Source organism: Anopheles stephensi, chromosome 3, assembly GCF_013141755.1.
Source record: "Anopheles stephensi strain Indian chromosome 3, UCI_ANSTEP_V1.0, whole genome shotgun sequence".
Classification (NCBI taxonomy): domain Eukaryota; kingdom Metazoa; phylum Arthropoda; class Insecta; order Diptera; family Culicidae; genus Anopheles; species Anopheles stephensi.
Window position 1 is genome coordinate 68,690,549 of NC_050203.1, and position 23,635 is coordinate 68,714,183.

Sequence of the window (23,635 nt, forward strand, 5' to 3'; positions counted from 1 at the left end):
GGTTGGATATTCAGTCACCCGTACCGCAGGTCAGTTCGGATCGTATGCAATACCCAGTCTTATCGTGTGAAGACCGTGATCGTCCCTCCCCAATCTAATCACACTAAAATACCCACAAGTTTTTTTGTTCGGTGTAACTTTATTTTCTATCCTTTTTTATGTACACTTTAAACGTTAGTGATATGGTGTAGCATGATCTGAAAAGAGCAAATCCTATCCTGTGATGCTGACGTTGAAAATTTTACGTGTAAAGTGATGTGGGAAGTGATTTAGTTCCACTTAAGTGCACTTTGTGTGGTGTTTTTCGAAGTTAAATCGTTGATTTAGAGATTTCCGATGGAACCATTCCTAACCAGAACTTATTTGTGACCGAAGATAATAATGCAATTTGGAGAAAAAAATGTGTAGCTACTAATGTGATCTGTGTGCCAAAATGCTTTCCAGAGGTGAACCTGTTTTTATCCCTTTTCTATTTCTCTCATATGCTCATCATGTGGTTTTTGTACATTTATATCTCCTGCTCGCTGTAAACTGTTACGCTTATACTACTCGAATTATGCTAACACGAATTGAAAATATGTTACCTTCCGATAACTGTTCGTCATCGATACACAATACTTTTCCTGCTTAGTTTAACAACTGTAACATACAAATACGATCGTTTTGAGATTTTTAAAATATGTTTTACGATGCACTTTTACGAAGATAAAATTTTGTGTGTGTTGGTTGGGTAAAAAAATACTTTAACGCTTATCGGACGCTTACAGCGTCCACCACGGTAAGGCAACCTGGCCAGAGTGAAACCGGTGCGTATGAGATTCTGGTATGACGTGGAGGCTTCTGCAGCCCCGAAATGGACGAATTCGTTCGCTCTGCCTAACTTCCGTACCGGATCGCGTTGGTAAATGTGAATGTTTTGCTTTGCCTTGGACGATACACGTTGCCTGCTGCACTAGTTCTTCAGCACCATTTCGGTGGGAACCACCACAAAAACAAGGACGTGGGGCTACCGTTGCGTCCCGGCCGTTTACCAGGCGAGCAGTTTAGCGACGAGTGCACTGATCAGAATCATCAGTGCCGCCGGTCCGTACTGTGCTGCACCGTTGCATCCATCGGTCAGGCAGGTCTCGCAGAACTCGGTCTTGATGTAGGACGGTGTTTGAGCGTTCACGCACGAGTTGGGCGGCGTGTTGATATCCTCGTAGGCGCAGGAACGCGACACCACGACACGATCGTTAACTGTAAAGATAAAAAGAAATGCAAATAGTGTATCAATATAAAACTAGCACCGAGATCACATGGCTACGGATTCTGCTCTGGTCCCATTCGTTACGCTCGAGTGAGCGTACCGAGGTAACGTAAATTCTGAATGTAAGTTTTTTGCTTTGATCTTGAAGATTGGCAGTGGGACGCTGCATCGTTTGATGATCGACGATACAGCGATGCACACTAAAATTGTGCCCCATTTGCTAGCTCACTGCGTGTGTGTGCATGTGCATACAGTAATATGCAACCGTTGCAACCGTCAATGTCACTGTGAAGGTTGTTGTTACTTACTGAGCTTCAATCGCGTCCATGCTGGTATGCATTTGATTTTTTTCCGTGCGAATGAGTTCACGGGCAATACACACAAACACACAAATGGTGCGCATGCAAATTTTGTTCCAAACGATCACGAAATGCTCTTGGAGTAGATGCAAGTAATTTATAGTTGATCGTCGTCAGCTTACTGTATTAATTATTTCTACTTATTCTACTAAGGGTCTTTAAGACCTAATCTTTCTAATAAAATAATGTTTTTTCTCTAAATTTTATTTAGTTCTGCGTTCAGCGATCATGACAGGCTAATAGTTGTTTAAGTTCATTTAAATGGGATGATTTTTTTTTTTAAATGAACTTTTTTTAAATGAACTTTTTTTTATTTTGAGAAAATACTTCATTGAATTAATTCAGCTTTAATGTTTTTAAATCTTATTTTTATTTTTTGCTTCATAAAGGACGGCCAAGCTTTAATATTATTTATTTATAAAATTTAATTTGACTTGTCTGTTGTCGAATCAATATCAAAGAGTTTTGGAAACATTTCTCGATCCACCAAGCGTATCTCAAAGCTTCGAAGTCTCAAAAACGCTCATGAAAATTTTAAATGAGGTAAAAGTTTGAGTTTGTGGTTGGAAGCCTTCAAAATCGAATTTATTTTAAATTTTTTAACGCAAAAACTGGTTTACAAATAAAAAAAAAATATTTATGAAATATTGCATCAAATTTTGCAATCTGCCAAATATTTAATTCAATGCAAAGACCCTGTATCATGCTTTTTCATGATGATCGTGAAGGCGTCCAAAAAGTGGGAAGAATTGTTCTGAACGATCACCAAATTACATTCCGATTTTTGGCTATCATGTTGGTGTTGAAAGTACAACCACTGTGCCATCTGTCAAACGAATTTACCGTTGCACGAACTTTGTTTTTCGCGTTTGACGTTTAAAAGCGACGCTATGGAAAACGCGCCTTTTTCCTGTATATTCTGAACTCTGCGACACGACTAACATCTCAGCTATCGAATGTGCTAATAAAGTTTCTTTTGTGTTGTAAACGTAAAACATATTTGGCCACCTCTTTAGTTTTCCACCCTCGCCAACAGGTTATGGGCCCAGTGCATCGTGGACAACATAAAGTTTTGCGGTTTACTGTAGCAGGAAAGTGACTTTTGGTGAATTAGCATCCTGGTGTTATCCGTAGTGTGTGTGTTTGGAAAGAATACGCGATGGCGGAAACACATGTTTCGATTGAGAAGCTGAGTGACCAGAACTACACGGTTTGGAAGTTTAAGATGCGGCTCCTTTTGTCACGTGATAAAGTACTGCACGTTGTGACGGAGGAGCAGCCGGAGGCCCCTGATGCCAAATGGCTAGCCGACGATGAGAAGGCGAGGGCCCTGATCGGCTTGGCATTGGATGACAGCCAGCTTATTCATGTCATGCAGACGAATACGGCGAAAGAGATGTGGGACGCTCTGAAAGGCTATCACGAGCGGTCATCCCTTTCGAGCAAGATTCATGTAATGCGCCAAATGTTTGCCACCAAGATGCCGGAAAGTGGAAACATGGCTGAGCACCTGAAAGAACTTACTTCGTTACGTCTCCGACTGATAGCCCTTGGTGAGGAAATGAAGGAGCTCTCCTTCGTTGCCCTGATGCTGTCCAGTCTACCGAAATCTTACGACGGTCTGATAACAGCATTGGAGAGTAGGCCGGATGCTGACCTAACAGTAGATTTTGTTAAAGGGAAGTTGCTGGACGAAGGGCGTCGGCGTGCGAATGGCGTAGATGAAGAAAAGGCTCTGTACTCTGGGAAATATGGTGCTAGCAATAAACCCAGTGGAAAGAAAAAGAAGAAGATGCAGTGCCACTACTGCAGGCAGGACGGGCATTTCCGAAGAGACTGTAAAAAGTTGGCTGCGGACAAAAAGGAGAGAGGAGTTCGTGAATCAGCGAACGTCACTGTGGAAGAAAAAACAACACAATAGTATGGGTCTGTGTTTGTTCCTTGGGAAGGCACAAACTAAAGGACTATGGTGCTTTGATTCGGGTGCGACTTCCCATATGACGAACGATACATCTATTTTACACCACATTGACAAATCGAAGCGGTCTACTATCTCCTTGGCCAATGGACGAGTCATCAAGTCGGCGGGTGTCGGAAGCAGTAGTTTGGTGTCGGTGAATGGAAATGGTGCTCGAATGAACGTTTCGCTAGACAACGTTTGCCACGTGCCTTCGCTCACAACAAACCTTCTATCGGTTAGCAAAATTGCCGATTTAGGTTTTGAAGTTGTGTTTGACAAGGCTGGCTGCCGGGTTAGAAAAGGTGAAAAGGTGGTATTAGTTGGCGAACGACAAGGCGGTCTGTATCACTTGAAGCGTTATTCGGAGCATGCAATGCTCGTCGAGCCTACTTGTGGAGTTTCCTGTCTACACCTGTGGCATCGTCGATTTGGGCACCGTGACACGGAAGCAGTAATGAAGATTGTGAAAAACAACATGGGAAGCGGTTTGAAAATTGACCGGTGTAACGCAAAGTCCGTATGCGGACCGTGCTGCGAGGGCAAGATGAGCCGTGAATCCTTCCCTAAGGTTTCATCTTCGAGGGCTTCTGCTGTTGGCGAACTGGTGCACACGGACCTGGGAGGCCCAATGGAAATACCCACAGTGCGCGGCAGTCGGTTCTACATGATCATGGTAGATGACTACAGTCGTTATACGGTTATCTATCTGATGCAGAACAAGTACGATGCTGAGGATCGAATTAGAGAATACTGTGCTCTGGTAAAAACACAGTTTGGTAACTTCCCTAAGGTCATTCGGTCAGATGGTGGTGGCGAGTATGGAAGTAATTCTTTGCGAAAATTCTTTGTAGATCACGGCATGGTACATCAACAAACGGCACCGTATTCGCCGCAGCAGAACGGAGTGGCCGAGCGCAAAAACAGGTACCTGGTTGAGATGATGCGCTGCATGCTGGCAGATTCGGGCTTAGATAAGGTGTTCTGGGGTGAAGCGATTTCGACTGCCTGCTACCTGCAAAATCGCTTGCCATCATCCTCAGTGGCATTAACACCTTTTGAGCTGTGGTACCGAAAGAAGCCCTCGTACGAACATCTTCGTGTATTTGGATCGGAGGCTTTTGTGCACGTTCCAAAAGAAAAACGCAGAAAGCTTGACAAAAGAGCTGACAAATTGGTGTTCGTTGGTTATGAGGATGGTCAGAAGGCTTACCGTTTTGTGAACCTGCTAACGAAAAGAATCACCATTAGCAGAGATGCCAAGTTTTTGGAACAGTGCGAGAAACAGAACGTGCCAAAGCCGAAGCTGACACCGTCAGGAGGAGTAGTGGAATTTCCACTTGTCTCAACTCCACCTCCTCAATCGGAGGAACCGATCGTCATCGAAGAAAGCGTGAACTTAGATGCATCGCAGTACGAAAGTGCGACCGAAGACGATCCGACGAATGAACCTTCGTTTCATGCATTCCCTTTGGATGAGGTTGTACGTAAATCGACTAGAGCGACCAAGGGAATTGCACCGATTCGTTTGATAGAGGAAGCGTATACGGCAAGAAAAGCGGAAATAGCGGTGGAACCCAAAAATCTCAATGAAGCTCTGGCCTGTGATGCTCATGCCGAATGGAGATCGGCAATGGAAAGTGAGCTGAAATCACACAATGAAAATGGGACTTGGGATGCCTTAGTGGAGCTGCCTGCAGGACGGAAAGTGGTAGGTTGCCGCTGGGTCTTCAAATTGAAGCGGAACGCAGCTGGAGAAATAACCAAACATAAGGCCCGTCTGGTAGCTCAAGGCTATACTCAGCAGTTCGGCGAGGACTATGACCAGGTCTTTGCTCCCGTTACCAGCTATACGACTCTTCGAATGTTGCTTGCCCTGGCTTCCAAATTGAAAATGACACTTCGTCATTTTGATATCAAAACTGCCTATTTGTACGGTGATCTAGACCAAGAGTTGTACATGCGACAACCACCAGGCTATGCAGAGAAGGGAAAAGAACATTTGGTGTGCCGTCTAAAGAAAAGCATCTATGGACTGAAGCAGTCTGCACGATGCTGGAACCTAAAACTGCATAGTGTCCTAGTGAAGATGAATTTCCAGCAAAGTGATGCGGATAAGTGTTTGTACACAAAAGTCATTAAAGGGAAGAAAGTTTACATCCTAGTATACGTAGACGACTTAATGGTAGGGTGTGTAGATGAAACTATTATCGACACTGTATACCAAACCTTAAGTGACCTTTTTGAAATGACTGATCTCGGAAAAGTGAGTTATTTCTTGGGACTCGAAATCAAACAGAAAAATGGTGATTATAGTGTTAGCCTCGAAAACTATATTGAAAAACTAATCCATAAGTTTGGTTTGAGTGATGCAAAAGTTGCAAAAACGCCTATGGACGAAGGGTTTTTGAAAGTACAGGACAAGAGCGCAACTTTGGATGATCAAACTCAGTATAGAAGTCTTGTTGGTGGTCTGTTGTATATATCGGTGTGTGCGCGACCCGATATTGCGGTTAGTACGGGCATACTCGGTCGAAAAGTGAGTGCGCCTACTGAAGCATACTGGGTGGCAGCCAAACGCGTCGTTCGGTACTTAAAGGCAACTAAGCATTGGCGGTTGATGTATGACGGACGTGGTGATGGCTTGATCGGATATTCAGATGCCGACTGGGCCGGCGATGCCAACACGCGGAAGTCAACAACAGGATACGTGTTCTGCTACGCAGGAGGAGCTGTGTCTTGGGCCAGCCGTAAGCAGACGAGTGTCACGTTATCCTCCATGGAATCGGAGTACGTTGCTCTGAGTGAGGCTACACAAGAATCGATCTGGCTTCGTCGGTTGTTGAACGACATGGGCGAGCACGTGAAGGGACCGATAACAATTATGGAAGACAACCAGAGTTGTATTCAATTTGTTAACTCCGATCGGACCAATCGTCGCTCGAAGCATATTGAGACGAAGGAGCATTTCGTCAAGCAGCAGTGTGCGTCAGGACTTCTGACGCTTGAATACTGTCCCACGGCAGATATGTTAGCTGACGTTCTCACTAAACCCCTGGGAACCATAAAGCAACGAAGGTTTTCAGGAATGCTGGGACTGTCGACGAATGATGGCACAATTAGTTGAGGAGGAGTGTTGAAAGTACAACCACTGTGCCATCTGTCAAACGAATTTACCGTTGCACGAACTTTGTTTTTCGCGTTTGACGTTTAAAAGCGACGCTATGGAAAACGCGCCTTTTTCCTGTATATTCTGAACTCTGCGACACGACTAACATCTCAGCTATCGAATGTGCTAATAAAGTTTCTTTTGTGTTGTAAACGTAAAACATATTTGGCCACCTCTTTAGTTTTCCACCCTCGCCAACAGTTGGCATGATAATAAGCGAATGTTTTGTGTAACGAAAGTGTCTGAAAAATCATTGGTTTATGCATCAAATGTTTGATTTGACAAGCAAACATCGTCGAGCTCACCAAAATGTCCTATCTCGACCATTGTCACGGACAAACAAAACAATAAAACATTTAAAAAATAGAAAAAAAAACTATCAAAAAATATCATGCAACTAAATAACAACTTTAATTTAAAAAAATGAAACTTTTAAACCGTTACATTTCGAGCCGATACCCTTCGTGGCTGCAATGCAATTATGATGCAGGCCTTGCGTACCTGGCACAACTTCGCTGTCGTTGCACCCACCAATGAATGCTCTTCTTTGCATTGCATAAACAATATGGTTTATGGTGCAGACGAACGGTAAAATGGCGATAGAACACTAGACACCAGCTGAGTGTGCCTGATAAGACGCATGCTTCCGGCGGTAGAATTTGCCCATGCTGGTCTAGCAGCTAGCTGTCCCGGGTGGGAAGTGACGATCGCATGCAAAACAATGTCAAACGCTCCTTTTCCCTTTTGGTTGCCTATTTCTCACGCCCAAAGACACCGTATCGTACCTCTTAGGAGTCAACATAGAAGGGAAATATTTAAACAACACGAGGAGCTATCTTTGAAGCCCCCGGAACTAACTGATCATGATGCATAGGGCGTAGTCCATCGTAAAAAAAAAAATGATCACCGTTGCCTCGTCAATCAACCGCTTTTGATATGGTCGTAAAGTAAGAAACAAAAAGGTGACAAAAACATGGCCACCAACCAACTATGAACATTTACTGTAGCCATAAACCTGGTTACGATCGTCCTACCCAGGATCCCGGTGATATTTCCGGCCGACTGCCGGTGTGACAGTGAAAAAAAAAATTCTGTTACTGTTTAAATCAAACCTATAAGTATCGTTATGCTAACGTGAAACAACTTAGCTAAGTGACTGTGGCAGACTCGACCAACGAACGGCAGCGTGTCTATGAGCTGTAGCCTCCTACGAGTAGCTATGCCGACCAGTGCTTGTTGGATGCACACTTGTAACGAATGTAACCCGGGGTTACACACATGTGTTTGCACAGGCAATCAAGGTGGCTGCGGTTCATTACGCAACTTGCCGTACACAACTCCGTATGTGAGGTACGGTAATGGTGGGAAAAAGTAACAGACAAGCGCTCCCTTTTTTCGCGAACCCGTTCGATATGCTTTGTTATTCTCTACTGCTTCCATCGACCTTGAATTGGTAACTTCATCTCGAAGATCCACCGATGTTGTGACTCAGAGCACCGACACTCGTTTGCCAAACGGACGCCACGTGCCCTGAGATTTGATCGCACCCTCGAGGCAACCGCGCGCGAAGCAAATTGATATTAATTTCTTTTCGCACTTTTGGATCAACTTTTGCGCATCGATTTGCATACTGCATACGACAGTGCATCGGTGCACCATCGGTCGGATGAAAACCCCTTTTAAACACAATTAGTCGTGATAGAGCATCGTTGCTTCGCTGGAAGACTGAACCGGCGATGTCACGTGATTGTCTTCATTTAACGCTACCGCTAGGTTAACTATTCCTACACGCAAGACAATTGATTTGTAAAATTGCAAACTCATCATGCAAAACAAAATTGGAAGTAATTTTAAAGAAACAGGGCAAACAAGCTAATACATGCTAAATTATTCCAACTGCAATGTTATACCGTTGAAATTTTAATGTAACGGAGAGGTTTTTTGTTCTGTTCTGGTCCAATTAGGTGCTTTTGTTTCTTTACTCAACGGTTGAAGTTTTCATACTTTTTGTCATTCACTAGGAAGTGGCGTGCTTACTGAGTAACGGCAAAATGACAAGCGACAACTTTAAGCGACAGAATTCTGTAAGCTTTTTTTACTAAACCCTCTATAAATTACCACCAATTAAGAATTTATTTTTTCATAAATAACGGCTATTAGAGTTTTTGAAGAATAAAATTAACGAAACCCATATCAGAGGAAAATTGCCGTAAGAGGCGTAGTATAACCATTAATTTAATAAAAATGAATAAAGGTGTTTAAGGTTTTTTGTGTCAACGACTGTACTTCTAACTTCCACGCCGAAGGTTTTCTGTTTTACGCAGATGATCTCAAGATTTTCCTTCCTGTGACCTCATCTGTTGACTTGTTGTTTTCTCCAATCTGTCCTACCTGTTACCTGTTCTGTTTGGTGTCGTAATCCCTCTGTGATACAGCTATGTGTCGTGTATCCTCTGTAGAGGATCTAGGCGTGTGGCTCGACGAGACGCTGTCCTTCAGGTTGGTGATGTTAGGCTAACAAATCATTCGGTCTGATCATTAGGCTATCGTACGAAATCCGCAATCTCCTCTGCTTGAAGTCCCTGTTGGGTTCGATCCTCCCTGGAATACGTGGCTGTAGTCTGGTCTCCCCCTGGCCAACTGCGATGGCCAGACTTGAGAGTGTTCAGCGCAAATTTACTCATAATGCTGTTCAGCGCTTCCTTACCGGTTAGCATCTAGCTCTCCCTACCTATCCTCTCCGTTGTCGCCTTCTTGGGCTAGACCTCCTTGGGGAAAGGCATATCCGTACAAACTTCATTAAAGGCCTCCTGTTAAACGAACTTGATGTCCCTTCTCTCCTGTCTGCCATCTCCCTTTATGCTCCTTCCCGTCGTCTCCACGATAGACCCATCCCGCCTCACCTGGTACGGTTCGAACGATCCTCTTCTCCGAACTCTATCGACTTTCAATATCTGGTATCATCTGTTCGACTACAATGTCCCTCTGTTTCGCTTTCGTGTCCGTCTTCGGGAAGCCTCTTTCCTTGCACCCTAATCCTGCTTGCATCCTCGACTTTTCTTTTAGTATTTAAGATCATCGTTGGACTGACGGACAATAAAGTGATAATAATAAACAAACCCGAAGATGCTAACTCAAAGACCTCACATCATACAACCGCAGCAGATGAGAGCACAATGAAGGCACATGAAACAGGCATGTGCATGTGCTCCAATAAGACGGCATCAGTGAAGTACAAATTCGCAAGTATAACATTGCCTGGGGTAAAATTTATTTAACATTAATATTGTATTCAGATACGAAAAATACAGAAAAAAAACTCTGATTATTGAGAGGTCAAAATGTATCACAGGGAGTTTACACTGTCATGTGCTCTATTGTTGCTATCATCTGCTGCGATTTGTGGTCTTGGAGCTGCTGTTTGCAGCGTCCTTATTATCATTTGTTTTAGACTATTATATGATAACCCCTGTTTCTACAACAGCATTTATTCATTTGAATTTAGAATTGATTACAGTTTAACTCTCCGGAAAGAGCACCTCACGATTTTTCATTATTTTCAACGCTCGTTAGGACTATCTGTACCGGACAAGGCTGTGCGCGAGTGAGTCAGAACCTGTTTGCAATTCTCAACAATAATTACTTGATACGCTAATTTGGTGCTAATTTCTTATTTGTTGTTCCACGTCTTCAAATCAAATTTAACGGTTGTTAGAGAACCGCACATGCCCAATACCACGCTAAATCTACTAAGCGCATGTAAAGCATCGCTCAGCTATTCTAAGCTGCCTTCAACAACCATATGAGCACCATAAAACAGCGAACCACTTGCACGGCTTCGCCGTCAATATGCCACACAATCCGAAATAAAGCAAAAATTCGGTCACCACCCTTTCGCTTTCCAACTCCAAAACGACGGCATCCGTGATCTTCGGCAGCGTGCGAGCACGCGTGTTCGTGTTTAATCGCCATTTTATCCCACCAAAAACCTGGCCGGGAAAGGAAAACCGATAAACCACCGAATGGCTCTATCTGCACGTGCCAGACCAACACCACCAAACCGGAGCTAATTAAATTAGCTTGTAAATCTTTTCGGCACTCCTCGCGTCCAACCCGTCCACCGCGGAACGGGCACGCGATAGTGGCGGGGACAGATACATATCACACAACCCCGATGCACCTATTTCCGGCATTATCCTTCGGTCCAAGCTGGGAGATAGCCTCCGGGCACGGTCGCTAATAGCGATAGTGGTTTCGTGATGCCGTTTCCTACCAAACATTAGCTAATTGATTTTGGAGCGTAGCTCAACCGAACTCCCCTATAATTGCGATAGTATTGCTAACCCATTTCAGACGCTACTTACTGTATTGCTTCATTTTCTTGCAGACCGGTCGGGTTTGCTGGTTCTGCTGCGAGAACTGGTAGTTGACCTGGGGCGGGTAGCTGCAGTCCACGTAGCTCCAGCGTCGCTGCTGCTCCGTGATGATGTCCTGTGTGAACGGATCGTCGCAGAAGGCGGCCGTTGAGGCGTCCGACGAGCATCGCCAGCATTTCAGGGCACTGGCTGTAATTGAACGGGGAAGCAAAAAAAAGGAACGGAAAGCGGCCCATTAGATTGTGCTTGATTTTTTAATCACATCCCACAGGAAGTCTGTGCCATTCTATTCATGCAGACGATAAAATAAAACCATTAACCGATGAAAAGCCTTTCCTAACAAGCTAAACGATTCGTCCTTTTGTTCGGGTTAGGTCTGGGCATTCCGTTAAATGCACAAGTCGTACGATGAGGGCATTAAGAAATAGAGGATGAGAGAGAGAGCTACAGAGACAGTCCTTAAATTTTGTCTGATTTATTTATATTATTGTACACCTCGAGACAAATCGTTCCCGCTTGCAGGCAGCTTCTGCAGGTCAGGCCAGTTGATCTGGCTACTTGCTGACACATAGTCCCGCCGCGAACGTACGAATTTAGATCGAGGTTTTTGTGACGTAATGGCCGACCGAGAGTACTTCAACCACCCCAAAAGGCAGGAACGTTGAACGAAAATAAAACCCTAGTCTAGTATTTGCTAACTTTATTCCACCCGTCATCACACATCCCTATCAATCATGTACACGATCGCCGACGGAAGGTGTGTTGGTGGTTGGAAGTTAGGATAAGGAGCGATTGAAGTAACTTAACCTGAAATTGTTTATTTACCTTCAGCAAGGTATAAACAACGCGGGCACGCATATGGTTCAATCGCAAGCGCTCCCTACTGTGGGGAACGAGTGCTAGGATTGATGGATTTTATCACCGAGGCAAGCAATTAGTCCGTCATCGTTTGGGCGTAATAATCGTTACGCTCGGGGAGTTTTGTATCTTCACACGCTGGATTGAATGTTCATTGATCTGTGTTGAGAAGATCGCGCTAAGATGATCATGAATCGTTTGTGATTTGTGTGTGTGTATGTGTTTAGAACATTTAAAGCTAAACATGTGTTCATTTAGCTAAATCATAAGTGACTACTAATTGATTGATACTGTAGCGTTATTAATAACACATACTGGTTTTACTAGGTTTTGACTTTATAACCTCACGAGATGTTGGCTGGTCATTTTTGTCAGACTTTCTCTTGACTAAGTTTAGACGCAGCTGGAAAGTCAGATCTGTGTCTTATAAAATAAATGGCAAAAAGAATTTCCTTTCGGCTTCGGCTGACAATCAATTACTTCGGCCGATCTGGCGGACGCATCAACGCCATCACTCCATCTCAGTTTGGGTTTCCTCTGTTCGTGTGGACGGTCTAAAAACACTTTACGGACCGGGTCGTCCGATGTCATTCACATGACGTAACCAACCCACCGAAGCCTATCGAGTCTAATTCCCTAGTAAATTGCATAGAGCTCGTCATTGTAGCGGCTTCTCCATTGTCCTTCGACACATACGAAGGCCTAAAATCCTTCTGAGCATCCTCTTCTCGAACGCGACAAAGAGGGTTTCGTCAGTTTTGGACAGAGTCCATTTCTCAGTCCATGTCCATATGTGACTACTGAGACTATAAATGTCAGTCGCGACTTTGGACTCCAGATTGGTGAAGTTTTGGGGCGACTTCGAAGGTGCGGTGCGAAGGTGGGCCGCTGGTGGTGCCACCACCATCAGTTTGGTTTTCGCCTCGTTAATCTCCAACCCGAGGTTCTGTGCCGCACGCTCAATCCTTTGATAAGCTTCTGCTACATAGGAGAGCCTCAAACCAATGATGTCTATGTCATCAACGTATGTCAGGATCTGGATTGACTCATCGAAGATCAAAGAGTCACGGATGGCTCTCTCTAGCGCCAGATTGAAAAGAAGACAAGGCAAGCCAAATCATCCTGGCGCAGGCCTTTGGTGGTAGCAAAGGGCCCTAAGAGTTTTCCATCCACCTTCACCTGGCATATGATGTTGGCCATTGTCATTCTTACAAACCTGGTAAGCTTGGCTGGAATTCGAAAAAAGCTCACTGCGTCGCATAGTTTAAGGAAGACCTGGCCGTATTGCTTCCATAGCCTTTGTACTACATTGAATATGAGACATGATATTCTTAATGAAGATCAAGCATGTATGCCTGGATAATTTCACTTCTTCCTAAGCACAAGCACCTCAGAAGAAGATGAGTGATAACTGAACCACTTGCCCTAATCTAAACGTTAGGCTGAAGATGGTATCAGACCGGTAGAGGTTTAAAGGAACGATATTATTGGGAATCGTAAGTACCAAGAGATAACATTAGTGAAATTCAATTCCGCTAAAGGTCCAAGTAATCTGAAGCTGAGCACGCCAAGAATATGACACCGTACAGCCCAGTAAAGTGTTTTGAGGCTATCAACAAAATTAAAGAGGCCCTCCACACCGTAAAATCCCCTCCTAAGCGATAAGTAGGAGTCTTAGTTTGATAATTTTCAGTTCAGTGGACTCCTTCAACATTTTATAGCAAATAACTAGGCAAACTCGCCTTAATTTATAAATAAATGATTTATTGAACAGCTCAGCTACTAACAGCTATTAATCATGATTGATTCGGAGAACATTCTAGTATGTACATTAGTGCACTTAATAAATCATGCATATCTACTTCCCAAAAACCAGGAAGTAGCACGTAGAAGATAAAATGTATTCCCAAATGAATTTTAACAGGTGTCAACTAGTTCGAGTTCAACGAACCAGGATGAATCTTTAATTCAGAACCACAATCACAATGCTGGACTTTTTGGGATAAATATGTTTTTCCCTGCTTCCAAGGACAATGGCGCTTATTCGTTAATGTCAGTTACTGTCACTATTGACGGGCACTTATGTATGCACCCATCGTTAACGATACTAAATCGCTCTTGACAGGTAAAACTCTTCACTTCCGGGGGTTGAGTTTCTCCGGTGAAAAAATGACAGTTTTCCGCGCTTTGCTCGGTGCTTACTGTTTTATTCATAACTAATTCACCTAATGAATACAACCATACGAACAAAGCTTTATCACCTGCCGTCGTAACGTTTCCAGGAATAACAGAACGGAACCGGTCACATGTGGTCAATCAGCGGTCGACCTAAGCGCGATATCTAGTCTGTGGAGCTTACCAAGCTGTCAAAATCCAGATGGACGTTAGAAGCGGCATTCATCAAACCCTGCGCCACGGAACGTAACTTTGACGGACAAATGATAGTCATTTCGAGTACCCCACACTCTAGCGCTCCGAGCTTCACGATCGAAGGTGCAAATGCAGTCTAAATCATACGCTGTTCCTCCCGCCCCCCTCGAAACCGGACCACCCCATCGGAGATGACTGACGAGATGGGACGGGAAAAATGTTCTCATGGCGGTTTTCAACTTGAAAACTTTAGCCGCAAAACAAGTGCGCAATTTAAAATTCAGAACACACACACACACGACGATCGAAAGGGGAGGTGGCATCACAACGTTGCGTCACCTTCGCGCACGCTACGGTTCGGCCCACGAGTGGAAAAGTTTTTCCCGCGCAGATAAATCAACTCTAAATCGTAGTCATTATATCCGGTAATGATCGCGGTACAGCACAGTACCGATGCACCGGTGTTTTAGGTCTTAAAAATTGAGATGGTAAAAAATGATTTAATACCCTCCAATAACCCTACTCACGATCAGTTTCATGGATTTCTAGACAACAATTTCGATTAGTTGTAATTTATGGCAATGTGGAGGAGGTTTAATGTTTTAAGCGCTTCCCATCTAAACTAGCAACGAGTCACACACCGATCGCACAGTGTTATCGGTGACAACACGGCATACAAACTGCCGCTGTAAGTTCTGAGTCAAGTGTTGCGCTTCCAGTTAATGTCTTCTCGCATTCCATCCCGCACGCACTTGTCGGTTTGTCGGTGAAATAATTAATAGAATCCAAGCCCCAGCGAATGCTTCCGTGTGCGGTGGTGATGATGCTCGTTGACGTTTATCGGTAGCGATCGCAGAAGCCAACCAAGCCTGCCTTGTACACCTCCCGGGGACGGAATCCACAATCAGCAACCCGCGTCACGTTGTAGCTAATTGTTTTCAACACTTGCGCGATCGTCAAACGAGTGTTGACTCACGCGCCCGTCGAGGAGGATATTCAATGGCGAACCCTGCGCGACTTAAAGACGTTCTATGCGGTAAGGTTTCCATGTCTGTTTTTATGTCCTTTTCGCCCGCCTGCCAGTTCGTACCACACCCTTTACCGGTTTTTGTGATGACGAAATTATGATATAATGGTGTGTTCCTCCTGGAAACTATATTGATGATCGAATAGAGTCACCCCTGCCCGAAACCATGGTCACCATGGTCACTTTATCGTGTGAATGTGCGTTTATTTGTACATGTGGAATGTGTTGCTGTAGCAACAAAGAATTCGAAAGCATACCAAGCCAATGGCCCCCCGAATGTGGTTCAGAGAATATTTGGAAACGGTCAAACATTCCCACCACCACCAACGATGATTTGTGTTGAGCGCGGGGGGAGAAGCATATTTGCTAAAAGCAGATGTTAGGTTAAAAATATTAGGATTTAAAAATAAAATTTTCCTCAACACAGATACACACACACACACACGCAGGCACACCATTGACACGCATGCTTTCACTTAGAGACTGTGCACTAGGCCACGCTCGAACGGATAAGGAATGATGCGTACGAGCAGCAGGCTTATGGTGGGTCAACGATGGATTTCTTCTGCCAGCGCGCGCATAGGAGAAACCTGTCGACATTCTAAACCCGGTGGTTTCTATCTCGCAGGTTTGACGTAAATTCGTCCATATCTTCGGGGCTGACAGTGTGGCCTGGTCGCTCATCACCGTTCCAGCAACCTGTATCGTACCACCCAGAAGCAATTTTTTAGCTCGCATTAAACTACCATGTACTCGTTGCGACTATTTTGAGCTCCTGATGATGGTCTGCGGGATTTGGGAGTAAACAGATTGAGGGTCTTAGTAGAAAGGGTGGCAATGGCAAACTATTTTCTTTACTTTGATAAAGTATGTGTTCAACTTCAAGAGGAACAGAGTGTTAGGCTAACACATTTGTTGATGCGTTTAAGCTATGCAAACACAATAAAGAATGCATTTTAAAGGGGGGGAAACCTATTAAGCTAAACTCTTTCGCGCTCACCGCTAATGATAAATGGCGCCATCGACATTAGGCATTCACGCTGAACTACTACCACCCATCAAACAAATCACAAAAGACATTCGTTGTAGCACCCCCAAAACATCGTAACGCTTTCACCGATGGGGACGTGATCATGTGTGGATGGTGATGTAATCTGTCCGCTTTTACACACACCCCAAACAAAAACAGCCACGCACCATTTTCTTAGCACAATAAATCCCAGGATTATCGTTTCTAGTTTCCGCGCCATCGTGACGATTGCCGGGGGTCCACGTGTTCGTACACTCATTACACGGGCTACGGGAAACAGGCATAAACAGTGGGAAGGTGCGCTGATGGCGCATCTGGGTCGCAGCATGTTTTACGAGGGCAGCATAAGGTTAGTGGAATAGTACACGACACAGCCAAAAAAAAAAAAACCCAAAATCAACTTTCCCGTGCGTTGTACCCTTTCCAGGCGATTGTTTGGTGAGTGTGAGTGAGTTCCATCGAAAGCGAAACCGGCGCACAGTTAACATTTCCGAAGAATTATCGGTATAAATTACTTTTTGTTTTCGACCGTCGTAAAATTTATCAAGATTTTAGAAGTTTTTCCAGTTTTAATTAAATTAAATAAAAATTTATAAATTCCAAAATGCCCTATGGTTTAAGTGGCCTTAATGTATAGAACGTGCGTATTGAAAAATATCATTTGCTTTCGAAATTAACATAATTTTTAGAAAGTTTTAGAAAATGAAGCTAGAGTTAGTTAACTAGAACAAAAAAAATGAGCCCTTTTTTAATTTTTCAACAATATTTTCAAACATTTATGATAGCAACCACCTTTACTTTTCTTTTCATTGTGAAATATTCATGGACCACAATGAGGAGGATTTTTTTATTTAAAATTGAAAAACTTTAAATGGGGCGCTTCGAGGCAGCTAATTTGTTCATCAGAAAGAAGTAGAAACCTTACATTTCAAGTTAGTTTAAAAACGAGCCCTTAGTGCCTTTTTAGCTATTTTAATGGCTTTATGCCAAAAGTGGGTATATCATATAAGATTCTTATAATTTGTTTAATGCTTGGTTCTTCTTATTTTTATTTAGTTTTTTTTTTAAATTGCTGCATTACATCAAAATATGTAAAGAGCTTTCAAAATCATAGGGATCTAAAGTCGAAATAAAATTCCTAAAAAGGTCTCTTGATTTTTTTAACTTTTTAACTATAGAACCAACTAACTTTCACTCTTTTTTTGAACAAAAAGTTGTAAAAAGATAGATTTGTAAACTATGTTTACCCAATGTTTACCCCAAATGCCCGTTGTGCATCGAAAAGACGTTCTTTTGTCTAGCGTCCCATTAGCCATTACACCTAGGCAAATGAGATTGAATGTGGAATAGCTCGGGAGATGGGGTACCAAATTAAGCTTCTACTACCGAGAACGCGAAAAGCGGAAAATCCCCGTTTAGCGGGACGATTAAGACAGCTTCTAAGGTGTGGCTAATCGTCGCCGCCATCACCGTTAAACGTGGCTCGGCACGCGATACCATCGCAAACTTTACTACCGAATGGCCTACATTTGGGGTCGTTTTATTCCCCCTTTCCACCTTTAATCGGATGCGAATCCAATCAGCAAGACAACTATGAACTATGAAAGTTAAATAATCAATCGTAAGCTAGAATGTGGTCCCGCACGGTTACGTTCTATCTCGCCCGGTGCTGACACCGTCGATAATTAAAACCCATAAACCGTCTCACCCTTCCAACGGCTCTGGTGCGTCCAACAGCTGTCCCCATTGATAGGCGATCAGGCCAGTCCACGTGCGGCCCGCCAGTGTCCCACATTCTTTTGTTCGAGGCGCTCCAATGCCAGCAAACAAGCGATCGGCTTCATCTTCACCAACCACCTGACACATCGCAACGATTGCTTGACGATCGGTTGATTTATACCATACCGATCGGTTGTGCTGGCCGCATTCCAAAACAACACACTGCTGCGTAATGGAATCTCAATCGTTGGAAAGGGCGGCGAATTGATTCGAGCCAAGACGTCGCCAGCCGGCGATGAGCTCATATCATGCACGCATTATTTACACTCCGCGGACAAACAATTCGTTATGGGGGGCTTCAAGTACGCTCGGGGGACTCCGGACAACGGAGTGCGTTGCAGGGGCCCACCGTGAAGCATCGCAGAAGAACTTCTTCAAGGTTGTGTACTTCGTATTGTACTCAGCAGCTAAACACACCGTGGGTGACAATTTTTACGACCGTCAGGAAACAATAGGATTACACCTTCTGTGATCGCCCATTCGATTCGGTTGGAAGTAACCGCTTGTGATCGTTTAGCAAAAAAACACTCCAATCAGCGTACCGGAAATTAAAAGAATTTTAACAACTTCAGGTACTGTCTGCACAATGTTTTGAAGTTAAGTTTTCACTTAATCTCTCTCTCTCTCTCGCGCTAAGCACCTTTTGCATTGTTGTAGAAAATTGTACACACCTACATTAGCGCCGCCTGCCGAGTGTGTCCAATCTGGCCTCTAACATTCATCATGTGCCCCAACCATTGGGGTCACGCCAGGTGACATCATCAGCGTGTTACGATCGTCACCGTGATCACAACACTCTCGGCCAAGGGCTTACCCGGTGGACGGTGTCCTTTGTGTGGAAGGTTACTGTTGGGTAACCAACCTTCAGTGCGCCTCAAAAGTAGACTCAAAAATTAGATGTAATGCGTTATCAGCAGATGCGCAACACGAGTCGGCATCGGCAAGGTCTTTGCATTTATTATTTTCGGTTTTGTACGTGTTATTGGAGCTCACTGATGGGTGAACGAACGATTTTCTAAAACAATGGTTCATTGTAAAGTTTCGTGAAAGACTTTTTGGTGGGCTATAACAATTTTACATTTAATTTGAGTTATTGTAAACGTTGCACACAATCAACCTGATTCTAAAAGACTGTCCCAGTTCCGAAGGTGGAATTGTTTGGGAGATAATCATCTCCTGTAAGGCATCTTTGGTTTAAGTCTTGAATACCCGCAGGTTACAAATTTACAAAACTGAACTTAAAATGATGGTGATTCCAGCCAACATGGTGGCGGCCTTGAAAGTACCACTGATATACAAATAGAGTGATGCACAGATAAGTGATCACACCTTTGAAATAGGCCAAAACATCACCTCTTTTGGGTCAAAAGTAAGCTGCAACAACAACATTGATATACCGATCCTAGTAAAACCTAAATAAACTTCTCGATCGAAATCACTTGATGCAACAGGTTCTCCCTTTATTATCCTAGTGTCTGAAGATGGCTGCAAGATGGGAATAGGGCCATAGCTGACAAAATCCTCTTAGCCACGGTCAAAAGGAAGATAGTAAGAAAGATTTTTGTGTGTGGTAAGACAGGAGAAGGACCCACCTCAATGACAATAGACATGAGCATGGGTATGATGATTAGGGCGGCCCGATGGTATATGCGACAGGGGCACCGGTCGTCACACGACAGGAACGGGGTTCAAATTCCATCTGGGCCGTTCTCCCATAGTAAGGACAGACTATCCAACTATGCGGTGTCATTAAGTCAAGTAAGTCAGAAATGGCATGCTTGTACTTAAGGGGTCGTTAGGCCAAAAAACGAAAGAGAAAAAAGAGAGAAAGAGAGAGAGTACGATGATCCTACTATTGCTGAGTGCACCAGATATTCCAGCTTCCGGTAGTTTAGTCATGTCATGAGAAAGACACCGGGTGATACACTCCGTAGAGTATTTTTTGAATGTCTACATAGACAAGGGACAGTCTCCTCAATTTAGACGGAGATAGAAGGCTGGAATATTGGAATGACAGACAACAGCGTAAGGCCGACATCTGCAGCGTGCTTAGACCCCGTTAGTTCCAGATAGCAAACAACTGTGTAAGTTTCAATTTCAAATTTTTGTTGAAACTTTGAATAAATAATTAATTGAAGGTGACAATTACATTCAAAACTGGATAAAACCATAAACAAATAAATAAATTAAATAACCCAATGAAGTACACTTTAACCTGCACTTACCCATTCATTAACTACTTATCTTCGATTAAATTGAACTAATAATTACATGGTCATATTTAATAACAATGCTCTATGCAGTCTTCTCTACACTTCTCTGTCCCTTGTTTACTAGCAAACGTATTGCTTCCAGACGCACCCAACAAGTTGACACTGAATCAAACAACTCTACAAACACACACACACACCCCGTCCCCATTGGCCATGTATCGCCACAGAGAGCTAGAGAGCAGAAAGGTAAAATCCCATTTGGATGCCCTTTGCGCATGGTGTCTCCAACAGAGACAATCGCAAATGTGAGCACCATTTACCCCCTTTGCCACGCGCTAGTGTTTCACTAGGCAAGTGAAATTATTCCAGTACGCCACACAACCACACCCACACCGATCAGACACGATCGCGGCCACCAACTTAATTGCATCACCTACCTAGCGGAGGCACAATTAATGCAACCGTTTGCAGCTGTATCAATCGGCTTAGTCATGCCCGTCTTGCGACGCCGACCCAGCTCTCCGGGCCAACTTATGATTTGAATATCGCTAAGCTAACTGATTGCTGTACCGCCGTCGGGTAGTGCTGGAACTGGAATTCAACCCTGCGCCAAACCCAAGTTCTGTGATACAAGTCTCTCCCCCCCTCTCTCTCTCTCGCTCCTCCAAACTGTCCAAAACGGTCAGTTGTGTTGCCGGTGATCAGGAATTCAATCATTCACAAGTCGCTTGACGTTGATCTTTTGATCTTGAATTTTAGCTAATTGAATTCATAAGCACACGCATCCAGTCAATGGTCCACGATCGGCCGGTCTGTTCCATGCGTGCAAGCATAAAGGCACGAGCAAGCATGTTGGCCCTTGCCGGAGTTTTCTTCACGCAGCTATCCTCTCCCCTAGACGATTGTTTATTTACATGTGCTGGGGAGTCACATCTTGAGAACAATCGGAGAATGTTGCTTGGAATGCGCGTGTGTGTGTGTGATAGATTAAATTTATCGTTAATTAATGTCGCACTCTCGTGACATATAATCCACTCTCGAATGGGTGCGCTTGTCGATCGGTTAGCCCACCCCTTAACGGGGGACGACCTTTGTCTTCCGGGATGCTAACACCCTCTTCATGCCAGAAAAAAAATCTTCCAAATGAGGGAAGAGCATCAAGTGATGCGTTTTTAATTGGATCTCGGCACTAAGGAGAGCAGCTGCAACCGGGGGTCTTTCAGATCATCCTCAAGTGGCCGTGAGTGGTGAAGCCACTCTCGGAAAGTAGGGAGGCCGTTGGTTTTCCTGCAATAGGCACAGGGATTTTCGTAACCACAGGCTGCCCCTGTTAGTGCGATCGTCGACAGCAGCAAAAAACCCGTTTAAGAGATCTCGGTGCTCTACAATCGACGTTAACGACTTAGTGAGCCAACCAGTCGGGCGCTATGAATCGTTCCTAATCGGCTGTCTCGAACGGCGAAAGTGTTCTCAATTGCGACACATTAGACAACACTGAAGCAACAACAAAAAAAAGGGTTTGTTTGTTCATTACGTGTCTCACAGCGCCCGATCGTGTGAAGTTAATATGTCAAATAAACACTGCTCAAGTAGCTTAATAAGAGCTGACAACTGTTGCACAGTGAAAATATTTGCCCAATCTAAACGCGCCCTGTTTGCCCCGCAAAAGGGGCCCAAAGTCGAGTGTGAGTGGAGTGTTTCAGTTGGAGTGTTAATATATACCTCCTTTTACAGACGAGTTTATTGTGATCTAATGTTTGTTTCACCTTCAAAGTTCTACTGCACCATTTCCACTGCAATAACGGTAACCGTCGTCGTCTAAGTTCGTTTCAAAGTCGCACGTTCGATCGCCATCTCCGTCTCGGAATTGATGATCATTTTTAAAACATCGCCTCACTGCACACATTTCCGGCCAGTTTCAAGCTTAATGCATTCCCTCTTTGTGTGTTTGTGTGTCAATAATTATTTATCAATAATTCACCCACAAAACCTAATGAGAGGAAACTATTTCTAATCGTTATATGGGAGACCGTGACCATTTCCTTCTTCCTTTCGATTTCATCGCCACCATCGCTCACCGATACGTTCCCTTGGTAACCACGGACGGTAAGGCGTCCGCTTTAGCATCATCATCATCAGCACTTACCTGCTTCGAAGTGAACCACCACCAGCAGGAAAGATGAAACCATCAGCACTGACACGAATTTGTTGGCCATGTTGTTGACTTTTTTTTTCGTTACTTTTAGGGTCACACACAGATGATGATGGATTTGGGATGTATACACACCACACTTTGCGAAAACGGAACCAACCGAATCACCGCAAACTGGTTTTACTGGGTGTGTTTGTGTGATTGTTTGTTGTTTTCCTGAGGACCACGAGAAATTGCACACTCCAATGCAAGGAGTAGGCAGTAGGTTTCTTTATCAAACTGCTCAAATTAAGGATACACAAGTGCCAACGAGACACACACACACGCACAACCACCTACAGGAAATTCACTTTTCGCCAAAAAGGTTGTCAAACAAACACTCACACGCACACGGGCGTAACCGTTGTATCGCAGCAACCACCGGGTCTGGTACGTTCGAACGAGCGTAGATCTGTCAGCAGACTGACGGCGATCGCGCCAAACACTTTTCTATGCAGGCGCTTGGGGCGCACGCGTACGAACTTCGCGCCCGAACCGAAGCCGAACCGCGGAAAGCTTTCGCGGAAAACAACCCCCTGTTACGCACACAAACAAACAAGCGGAATTGGTAAAGCAGGGGGGGGGGGGTTTGGAACAACAACACGAATCGAGGGGGAGGGGAGTGGAGAGGGTGGCTGGTGGGGATGGGCAGTGGGTGGCACAGCACAACTCCTAGCGTTGTTATGACGCGTGATTTTTGTTTCTTCAGACGCACACACACGCACACGCACACACCCGTCACCAAGCGAAGCCAAGCCGCAAGTGTGCAACGCGCGTGAAGCGTCCGTAGTAACGCGCGTGCCAATCGCTCTCCTAGACATCTCACTGCAAAACATTACCAATATTTATAGCGGGAATTGGGCGATTGTGGTTCGATTTGATGAAAAACGGTGTTTGCAAATTGTTGATATCGTTTTTTGGCCTGTGACTTTAGCACTCTGGAACGTATGGCTAGAAGGTCTATTGAAGTCCTAAACAAATATTAAATTAGCTATTGCTTTACATATGGTTATCGAAATTCATACAAAATTAAAACAGAAAACGGAACGTACTGCAC

The 23,635-nt window shown here is 44.2% G+C and overlaps 1 protein-coding gene across 1 annotated transcript; it reads right to left on the minus strand.

The window, feature by feature from the left end:
* Window positions 1-119: 119 nt before the first annotated feature.
* On the minus strand, window positions 120-23,057 carry LOC118512447. The gene is made up of 3 exons (XM_036056911.1): window positions 22,534-23,057; window positions 11,099-11,299; window positions 120-1,239 (listed from the first exon to the last, which is right to left on the minus strand). The coding sequence occupies exons 1-3, from the start codon at window positions 22,601-22,603 to the stop codon at window positions 1,028-1,030; spliced, it is 483 nt and encodes a 160-aa protein (XP_035912804.1). The 5' UTR covers window positions 22,604-23,057; the 3' UTR covers window positions 120-1,027.
* Between the last annotated feature and the right edge of the window lie 578 nt (window positions 23,058-23,635).